The sequence below is a fragment of the Pundamilia nyererei genome, unplaced genomic scaffold (assembly GCF_000239375.1).
Source record: "Pundamilia nyererei isolate P.nyererei 1_Seehausen unplaced genomic scaffold, PunNye1.0 scaffold00121, whole genome shotgun sequence".
In the NCBI taxonomy this organism is placed as follows: domain Eukaryota; kingdom Metazoa; phylum Chordata; class Actinopteri; order Cichliformes; family Cichlidae; genus Pundamilia; species Pundamilia nyererei.
This window is the reverse complement of record NW_005187522.1, coordinates 175,032-185,521: the sequence shown is the minus strand read 5'-3', so window position 1 is coordinate 185,521 and position 10,490 is coordinate 175,032. Positions and strand designations below refer to the sequence as shown.

General features: G+C 38.2%; 1 protein-coding gene across 5 annotated transcripts in view; it reads left to right on the top strand.

Annotated features, from left to right (window-relative positions):
* Positions 1-10,490, top strand: part of cacnb2b (calcium channel, voltage-dependent, beta 2b) — a 37,692-nt gene that overhangs the window by 23,872 nt on the left and 3,330 nt on the right. For 2 of the 5 annotated variants that reach the window (XM_005742485.2, XM_005742489.1), the window contains exons 2-13: positions 2,503-2,568; positions 4,294-4,416; positions 4,861-5,000; positions 5,870-5,931; positions 6,027-6,055; positions 7,278-7,358; positions 7,446-7,504; positions 7,636-7,745; positions 8,607-8,615; positions 9,447-9,598; positions 9,772-9,867; positions 10,115-10,288. In XM_005742485.2, coding sequence (XP_005742542.1) covers positions 2,503-2,568; positions 4,294-4,416; positions 4,861-5,000; positions 5,870-5,931; positions 6,027-6,055; positions 7,278-7,358; positions 7,446-7,504; positions 7,636-7,745; positions 8,607-8,615; positions 9,447-9,598; positions 9,772-9,867; positions 10,115-10,288 — 1,101 coding nt within the window. The remainder of the gene's footprint in view (positions 1-2,502; positions 2,569-4,293; positions 4,417-4,860; positions 5,001-5,869; positions 5,932-6,026; positions 6,056-7,277; positions 7,359-7,445; positions 7,505-7,635; positions 7,746-8,606; positions 8,616-9,446; positions 9,599-9,771; positions 9,868-10,114; positions 10,289-10,490) is intronic. The other 3 variants (XM_005742486.2, XM_005742488.2, XM_005742487.2) reach the window with 3 other exon arrangements.

Genomic DNA, 10,490 nt, shown 5'->3' with positions numbered 1-10,490 from the left:
TATATATATATATATATGTATTATTGATTTTTGCTTCCTTTCTCTTGGAGAGCTCAACTCATTCGCGTAAAGTCATCAACAGTAGTTCAGTGTTGCTTAATAATTCAGCGGGGGCGTTTTGTACTATTGGCTGGGTGACACTGGCTCACAGGAGAGCTGGGTGCTGTGCGACCAGATGTCTTTGCCAGGCATGGGTAAACAAAAATCCTTGCCTGGGCATAATTGTGCCCCAGGGAGATTTACTTCCTCCTTCTCTCTGATTTTCAATTTTCTGTTTTGACATTGTCTCTACTGCATCCACCAGCTTTTCATAACTGTAATGTGTAATTACCAGCAATCTAACACTTTGATGCGTTATGTCCTTGTGATTCTTTGATCAATACTTTTGTTGTTTCTCGGGTATTAGTCGTGTGTGTGTCCCCCCCTCCAATGAGCAAATATGTGCACATTTGTGCCACCACTGAATGTGCTTTTGTTTTCTCTCTGAAGATATTTTTCTTTTACTTTGTTTTCTTCTTGTAGCACTGTAGCGCTCTCAGTCGCTTCCCTCACGCCTCATGCTTTCCTTCCTCGTTGCAGTCCCTGCAATTCTCTTTCAATTTCATTTTAAAGCTAAGCCATTTTGGAGTTGAAGATAGGTCAGAAGTAAAAATTGGCCTATGGTAATGACATGGTGCATAATCCATCATCATAAGTGTTTCAGTAGTGTCAGTGTGCACTCATTTAGAATAACATGGAGAGGGGTAGCAGGTGGTGTGCCAGAAAAAAAAGGTTCTTTGGGTTTGCACAGTGAGCCGCCTATATTCTCAATTACTTAAAAAAAAAAAGTCTTAATCATATGAACAGCCATAAACTAGTGGATTGTAGAAGTCTTCATGTTAAATGTTTAAAATATGTCGACATTTTCTTAGATTTTCGAGGAGGCAGGTATTGCAGCTGACTGCAATGTTTGCTGGAGAATGTAATTGTTCCCTTTACTGTGATCAAGTGGAAACACTGTGGGGAGCATTGCTCAGGGTGGGCAGCGGGCAAGCAAAAGCAACTCTCCATTTCACTTTGGAAGACGAGGAGTTGCAATTCCAGTTTTTTGCAGAAAAAACACTTTAGCTAGGACTGGGGTTTTCAATGTGTTAACAAGTCAAAGAGCATCTAAATGAAGCAGAGCAAACATTTGCAAACTAATTTTAATGTTTTATATCATTGGTAGGGACCTAATACAAAAATCACTTTGTGCACCACCAATTTCAGATTAGATTTGAGAATATTGACTTTGACCCACCAAGGGCGCATGATCTAAATGCATCAGGCAGAGCAGACTGTCTTCAACAACAGACCTGATTTGCGACTCTGGGATGCGAGTGCGTATCATGAGTGCCAGATTGACGCGATGGGCTTTGCCACCTCCTGGCTATGACACTGAGAGCGTTAATTACCATGTCTTTGAGAGGACAATCTAATCTTAGGGACACATGGTGCATAAACCTGGGTGTCCCTGGGGGAGTTTGCTGCTACATTTTTGCAGAATTACATGCAAAAGTTTCTTGAAAGCTAATTGATAAGTTGTTTAATTATTGCAATTACTGATCACATGATCAGTTTCTCTTTTGCATCTGTGTTTCCTGGGAATCAGCTGTTAGTCGTTAGTAATAAATCCATATTTGCATTGATAGGACTGACCGAAGAGCAACTGGGACACAAGACAAGTAAGGTAGAATAAGAGAATGTTTTTCTGTTGCTGAAATCCTGTAAAAATAATATATAACATGTTATGTCGTTTATGTTATGTTGTTTACCCGTGTAACTGATAGAGTCCATGCAGTTGAGAAGGCAAATGTATAGGAAGGGACAGCTTATTGTGAGGCAATATTTTATTTAGTTTTCTTTTGTTTGGTTAAATTCCATAAGGGTTTTCCTGTTACTTTCATTATGACATTAGTTTTTTCTCTTGCTAAAACTCTGCTGTTTAACGATTCCTTTTTGGCTCTCGTTTGCTGAACAACTGCAGCTCTCGTTTTTTTGGAACACCCTACATGACTTGAATAGATTCGACTTTGACTAGGACAGAGAAACTTTAAAAAATAAAGTGCGACATGTCAATTATGCTGTTTGTTCGTCAGAAAGAGTATGGCTAACTAATGACGCTGCTGAGTTGCATTACTGGATTGAATTTTAAAATATGAATGTTTTCCTTTCCACTGCTGCAACATGTTTGCTCATATCTGATTGGTGGGCTTTCCTCTCTATTATTCTAAGGTCTTTATTTTGAATCCAGTGTTTTTGGAATTTGAACCATGCTTGGACTGTAACCCTGCTGCTGCTGCTGCTGCTGCATTGATTTAAATACATTTTAAATGTCTCATATGTCCTCCACTATGTAACCACCCTTGAAATGACTGCAGCAGAAAAAATGTAATTTCTTGTCCTCCTTCTGCAGCATTCCTCTCTTGTCTTATTTACAGTGAATTGATCAAACTAATTGCTCTTCCTTTGTATCTCCTGCAGGGAGAGCATAAGGACACAGATGTCGTTGAGGAAAGAAACGCCCAGGTGCAGCTGGAGAAAGCAAAGGTACTTTTGCTCTGTTGCATCACGTATCACCTGATCTGACCCACTGTGGCTCTTACAGACTCATTTTTGAGAGAGGCTGCTCTCAAGGACATGATTACATCACAGACATGAAACACACACATCAGGACATTGGATTAGCGAAGCAATATTCTTCTACTGAAATGAGTCATCACAGTCTTCATCCTTGTCGTTCCTTTATGTGCTCACTGCCAGGAGAAGGATGATGACCAAGGATATTGATTATTGCTTCACATAAATTACAATACTTTCATCTTTAGCCATATGCTTTCTAGCAAGATAGCAAAATAACCAATTTAACTGACACAAACTATATTGTAATGCAACAACATTTAAATTGTAAAGATATTTGATATGTGATTAATTACTTTGCCGTCAGAACAACAGTGGAACAACATTTTTCTGCAGTGTGTATATAATAAACACAATATGTAGATAGTCAAGATGAGGTAAAACGATTGAACCTGCTGGTATTATACTATGAATGTAATATCATATGGTTATCATTTTTAAGTCTGGCTTACATACATACAATCTGCAAGGTTTTCCTTTTGGGGCATAATCACAATTAAGGCCATTAGAGATGTGATTTTTTAAAGCCCCAGTTGATAGCAGACTTCCTCTCTTTTGCCCTTTAAGCAGACCCTGCTGATTTGTTGTATATTAAATTAAATCCTCCCCCACAGATTTAATGTGCTCCCACTGTTGCTTTGTAATTAAGGCGGCAAAGACACCCGACCTGTCACCTGCTGACCCTGCAGCCTCTCCCACAGTCTCTAATCTTTCCAAAGTGGAATAATTAGCAGCTTGAATGACAAGCTACTGACATTTGATTCTGATTGGATTACAACACCAACCTTCGGTCAGGAGGAAGCATACAGTAGTTACAGTGCAACAAAGAAGAAACAGCAACAGGTCATTTTTCCTAAGCATGAATTAAACATATCCCTTTGGTGGAAGAAAACTCAAACAAAACATTATCGTGTCCTATGACAGTCAGACAACAGGAATTTAATCATCAGTAGCTTCGTCTTATACAGCTGAAATGCAGAATCTTCCAGAATTTGTGTCTAAGCTATATTTCTAAAATATAGCACTTCACATTAAACTTATACTTGTTTTCCTAACATCTGTCAAAATGTTAATTTATATGTGCATCAGGCCACATATTTGTGTATGTACACAAAATGCTGGCAACACAGCCAATTGTACTTGACACAGTTATGCAGTTTAGCCACACCCCTTAATTAAAAAAATGTAGAAAAGGGAGAAAAAATTGATAAATGTTATGATCTAATGATGTTAAAACACTGGAATGAAGTCAACATTCTGAAATTCTCTAATAGTTAGTTATTCCTTACTGAACTGAGGAATCACAATTATGTGCAACTTCACATACAGTAAAATAGGATTGAATATTAATACAAGGATAAAAGATCAGTGACTTGTTTGGTCATACGTTACAGCTTGTGGTATTATCACAGTAACTCTCTTTTCTTGACTAATGGTTGTATTTTTAACTTTAACCTACTATTTTTTTACTTACCTATTATTACTGACCTAATTCATTAAATGTCATATTTATAAAAGTTTAGCTTTTAGCTTTTGTAAAATGGAATACACAAGGTTACTCTCTTACCCTGATGTAGATTGTATTGTATATAATATGATTTATTAGTAATCATAACTCCTGCCTTGTATTCCCAGTACAAGCCTGTGGCATTTGCTGTACGATGCAACTTCTCTTACACGCCAGCAGACGATGACAACGTCCCTGTACCAGGCCAGGCTGTCACTTTTGAGGCCAGGGACTTCCTACATATCAAAGAGGTTTGAAACAAACACAAATACACATATCATGCAAAATTACAAACAGTACAAATGGGGGTTGTTAAAAGGACCTAACTGACAGGGCAGAACCAGATGGATTTTAAAATGAGAAGCAAAATGACAACAAACTGATGGAATGTAACCCAAGAGACGGAAAAGAAATCCAAAGAGGAGAAGCAACACAACATCCCAAATTGTCCAGATAGTGGCGTACTTTTGGTGCATTCTTCTTCTTTTCGCACATTTTGAAATGTGCTGTGGTTTAGCTGATAAAGCTTGACACCTGTTAATTAAGATTTGGGTTAATCTTTAGAGACAGATAACATAAAATGCAAAGCTACAGGTGCTAAATTGGACCATTAACATCATCAGATAAAAATAATGTCACATGAGAACATCAATCTTTAAATGTCCGCTCTTTTTTTTTTTCTTCTGAATGAGCAGAAGTTTAACAATGACTGGTGGATCGGACGGCCGGTGAAGGAGGATGGTGTGGTGGGCTTCGTCCCCAGTCCAGTCAATCTGGAAACCATTCTTATCCGAAGAGAAGTCCAAGCGAGGAAAGCTGCCAAGGCATTAGCCAAGTATGTACATCGTGATGCTCTTTCATTTCCTTCATGAGGGTTTTTATGCAGGAATTTCAATGCAAAAGTTGTGTTTTAAATTGACCACAAATAAATAAAATTGCTGGAGCAGAGAGACTTTGAGGAAACAGTGTTGGTTCGAATATGTATACACTGATGCTTTTGGCACAAAGACGAAAAAAAGCCAGGAAAGGTTGTGATATCAGCCTGTCTGCGGGTGGTGGCTCGGTAGGGGACCTTTTTTAAAAAACAAAAAGACAATTCTAAAGTCTTTACTGGTGTGGAATAATAAGTTCTCAATTAAAAAAAATTATCAACCAAATTGGTAAACAAGTTTGCTGTAGTGATATGCAAATAACATTTTGACTTAAAACTTGTATCATACACTTTCCCAGCTTACTTTTTAGTAATTTAGTGTGTTCATGTATGAATGACATTAGTTATTTTATGTATTTTATGTTGTTTAACTTAAGTTTGTTTCATGTCATCATGTGTGGTAGTAAATTATAACGGAGATGACTATATTTTCCTTTTGTTACTTCAAAAGGTTGCACCCCCACCCCCCTCACCAGAAGGCAAAAGCTCATTGATTGACACAGTTAGACTGTAACACATCTAAAGAATCTTAAAAATGTTGCTTTGGTGGAAACTGCGCTGAACCACTTTGAGGGATTTGCCCTCTAAGCTTCATATATTTGTGTCTTATGCTATAAATAGACACACAGTCTCTAAGCACCAAAATCCTTCATTGCATAGAAACATGGTGGTCTATTTTTATCATTACTAAAGCACTGAAATTCAGAGTGTGGTAAAATCAGCGTTTGGTTGTTGCAGACTTAAACTAAATCAGAGATTTCCTCTCATTTTAGCAAAGCTGCATCTCAGGTAGCTCAAGATATGAACTCGAAGAAATATACTCCTCCATCACAAGGTCAGTATGTGCATACAAGGGAGTAACAATAAATATGTTTGCTTTTTTATTCATAATAACTGTGGAACGTGTGCGATTTTGTCATTCTGCACAAGCAGCCAATCAGCAGGTGAAAAAGAAGCCGGTAAGTGACGAGAGTGTTTACACTCTGTTTACATCTGTTTCAGCCCATCGATCCTCATTATAAAGAACACTGCTTTCTAGAAACACAACAACTGATTTTATCTTATTCATATTTTCACTGCATACAGTGAATTCTTGAATGCAGAAGCTTTGGTTTTGTCTTGTGTACCATTTTACAAATGTTGCTCTAACTTTCAGACTAAAGCGAGGATATGTGTGTTGTCCATTGGACTGACAGTGTCAGTAAAACTGGCTGTCATGATTCAGCTGTGTACAGGCAGGAAGAGGACCCAAAATGCAGAACTCCCAACACGTGGGAATAACTCAAAATTCAGCTTTATTGCTGACACACGGAAATAATACAGGACTAAACTAAGCTGGAAAATATAAACTTCATCAAGAGGCACACAAGGAAACACACAGCATGAGGGACGACACGACACTGACGCAGAGAAACACAGGGCTTAAATACACTGGGGAATAATGAGGGGAATGAGACACAGGAGGAGAGCACAGCTGGGAGAAATGAGACATGACGAGACCAAAGGGAAGCAAAACTAGAAACACTGACATGAGACACAGACCTTCAAAGTAAAACTGAACTCTAGACACGTAAACTTAACAGAGACTGGGGAGGCAGAACATCGAGACCTGAAATGTAGGACAGAAGGGCACAGAGTTAACACCAGGAAACCAAACAACAAAAACTAAGAATTAGAACTCAGGAAGTACTACAGAACCAGGGAGCTAGAAATACTAGGACAGAAACCAAAACACAAACAGTCATAATCCATGATAAAATCAAAAGTAAAAGTACAGAACTCAAAACACTGGGTCACCGATCCAGGACCGTGACACTGCCAACTGAACTTTTGACTTGCATTTAGATCACCTTGGTATATTACGGGCTAAAAAAATAGTTCATGAATTTCTAAGTTGCTATCTGTTGCTATGACCAGCTAAAAAGTGAGAACAAAATCTAATGCTCAAAGTGGTATTAATAACATGTTAATAAGTTATTCTTCTTTATATGTTTAAGCATTTGAGTACAGCCAAAATTGAGCTTGTGATCATCATGCATCATCAAACTTTGAGGTTGTTCATAAAAATAAGATAATTTTAGCCTTTAGATGATGGGTATAGTGGTTCTTCATGTAGCTCTTGTTTCATAAGCAAAAATCTAACTTTGGGGGATTTTTGTTAATTATTATTTTTTGCTACAGGGGGAGCAGGTGGCTATGTATGATGTAGTGCCTACAATGCGCCCTGTGGTTCTAATGGGACCATCACTGAAGGGCTTAGAGGTGAGCTTAATTTGACTTTTGAAGAAATTTAAAACTCTAGTATTATTTGTTGAATTTGGAGTAACTTTATTTGTTTCCCTCTTGTAGGTAACAGATATGATGCAAAAAGCACTATTTGACTTTTTAAAACATCGATTTGAAGGCAGGTAAGTTCTGATTTAATTCTTCACATAATCTATCACATAATTTATTTGAAAAAAACAACAACCCCAAAATAAAATAAAACAACAACAATCATAACTGTGTAATCATGAGTGTGATTTTGTCTCTGCTCCAGAATTACTATTACGCGGGTAACAGCAGATATCTCACTGGCAAAACGATCCATCCTCAACAACCCTGGCAAAAAGGCCTTAATGGATCGCTCCAACACCCGCTCCAATTTAGGTATGCCGTCTGTCATCTCCAGAACAGCTTCCCTGGTTGACATTCACAGCATAAAGACAACTGAAGCAGTAGTAGCAATAAGAAAATAAATCAATTACAAAAACAGATGGAGAAAATCATGACATCTCTTCCTCTGACATGTCAGTGTTACGGCTTCCCAGTTCAACCCCTCCACCACCCCAGCATCCACCTTCTGGCTCCAGGGCATGTTAACTTATCACTCTAATGTGAAACACATAGTGATAAAGAAGCATCCCTATGAGCTCAGAGCATGGACATCAACCTCTAACTGTCTGCTGCTGTAATGAATCAATCATTTCAAACGACAGTGGTCTGACTACACTTCTTTAATTGTTTAAGCGTTCTGGGACTCACTTTTTTGGTCTCTGGTGGCAAAAAACTTTTGGAAACCTAATTAGGATAAAATAGGAAACCAATACTGTCTGACCCAGGTTTGATATGATGCTTGCTTTATCCCATTAACACAGTGTGGCTCATGCTCACAGAGTTTGCTTTTATATATGGTCCAAAGATTATTCCAAATTCATAATGTGAGAGAATAATTTATCCATTGCCATGAAGACAAAGAGTTTGAAATGAATAGTTAAATATGACAGAGACTCAGATGAGAACACTGACATCAGATCTGCATAAAGCAGTCTGTTGTCTGTCAGTTATGGTTATATATTGACTGGAAACTTACTGTGGATTTGATGTCTTTGTCCCAGTGACACTGTGCACTAGGATAGTGCAAATCTCGCCTTTTCCTAGAAGAGTAAATATTTGGTATCAGACAGAAGCGTGATAAAAATTTGTTTGGTTTTCTCTACTCTTGTCTTTCCCATTGCTGTCTCATCCCAGATGCTGCCGGTATGTATGACTGAAAGCACTGGTAGTCCTTGTGTTTTTGAATGCTCCACTTTCCTTCTCCTATCATTACCTCATCACATCTGTCTCAGCTGCCACTTTTTTAACACTCTGTATGTATGCAGCCATTGACTTCTGGACTTCACTGTCATTAAAATTGAAATCGACTGTTATTAAGTTTCTCAGTTTGCTGTGTTGAGAGATATGCATGTGCTTCACTGTTATTTGTGAACACTATAACTCATTAAGGACAGAAGCAGCCACATTTTCTGTATGCCCTGCTTCACGCTCCCTCTCGTGGCCAGTCTTTAAATACACTCCCATGAGTGTAACAAGTCTTACTCACCGCGTGGATTAGCTCACCAAGAAAATGAAAACAAATAACCTTTAAAAGAAGTTTTATTAAGCTTGGCATGTTTTTCATAAACACAGTTTTTAATCTGCTGATGTGTTTTGTGAAGTGAGTGTGCGTACCTTTTGTTTTCTATATTAGAAATGGTATAGCAGAGAAAAGATGACAATAATTACAAATAAGCACATATCCTAGAGTGTCTGTGGTTTTGCACGTGACAGTGAGATGTGCTTAAAACTAATATTGACATTTATTTTTTGTACATTATCAAGCCTGAACGACTCCCCATAAAATATATAAAAGTACTGTCTTGATACAGTCTTGATAAGTCACTGGTATGTCTTGATACACATCCGGAGCCTAAAAACAAGTTATATTTAAGATGCGTTATTGTTGTACATGTTAAAATGTTTAATCATGCACAGAATAACTTTCCTGGATTTTAGATGTTAAAGTCTTGCTTTTGCTTTCTGGTGTTGCAGCTCAGATCCAAGGGGAGGTGGAGCGTATCTTTGAGCTCGCCCGCAGTCTGCAGTTGGTCATTTTAGACGCAGACACCGTCAACCACCCTATGCAGGTGTCCAAGACCTCCCTAGCTCCAATTCTTGTCTATGTAAAGATCTCCTCACCAAAAGTAAGCTTCACCGGAAAAGACTGTGGAATCCGATGAGACATGATTTTTCTAAACGTGAACTATTTCAGTTCGTTTAATGTTTTGAACTAATAATAAAGAGAAACTTTAAAATGCAAGTCCCTTTTTTCACTTCCTCTTTTATTCTCCTCCTTCTCTTGATTCCTGACAAACAGGTGTTGACAAGACTGATCAAGACCAGGGGGAAGTCTCAGACCAAACATCTCAATGTTCAGCTTGTGGCAGCAGACAAGCTTGCTCAATGTCCACCAGTGAGTGCCATCTAGTGGCAGATGAGAAAAGTTGGCAGAATTGTGACTACTTTAGTGCATGAATATATACTACATGTTTTATTTCCAGTGGCACTGCTGAGGGCCCAACAACAACATATCTGACGATTTTGGTGTGCCGTTGAAACATCATTTAGACCTTATTTGTGATTCTCAAAAATAACCACAGATTTGCCCTTGTCTCCTGACTGTTACACACTTTTCAATTAAATTTTTCCATTTCCTGTAGGAAATGTTTGATGTCATCTTAGATGAAAACCAGCTATCGGATGCCTGTGAGCACATTGCTGATTACCTGGAGTCCTATTGGAGAGCCACTCATCCGCCAGAGATGGAGCCTGCCAACGCAGTGGTGGCCCAGCTGGCTGAGAATACACTGCCTGCCAGTCCTACAGTAATACCGGTACTTAAAACACAAACAAGTACAGAGAAAAACTACAAAGAAAAAACAGATGTAAAGTCTTCCTTTCATCTAATCTCATCCCATTAATCTCATGTATTAGAAAGACAGCTGAGTGTGGAAAATAAATGTTTGAACTGTGAATAATCTCATCAGAATTCATCTAACACTTTCATTTCATTTCCTCTCATCGTACTTCACTGGA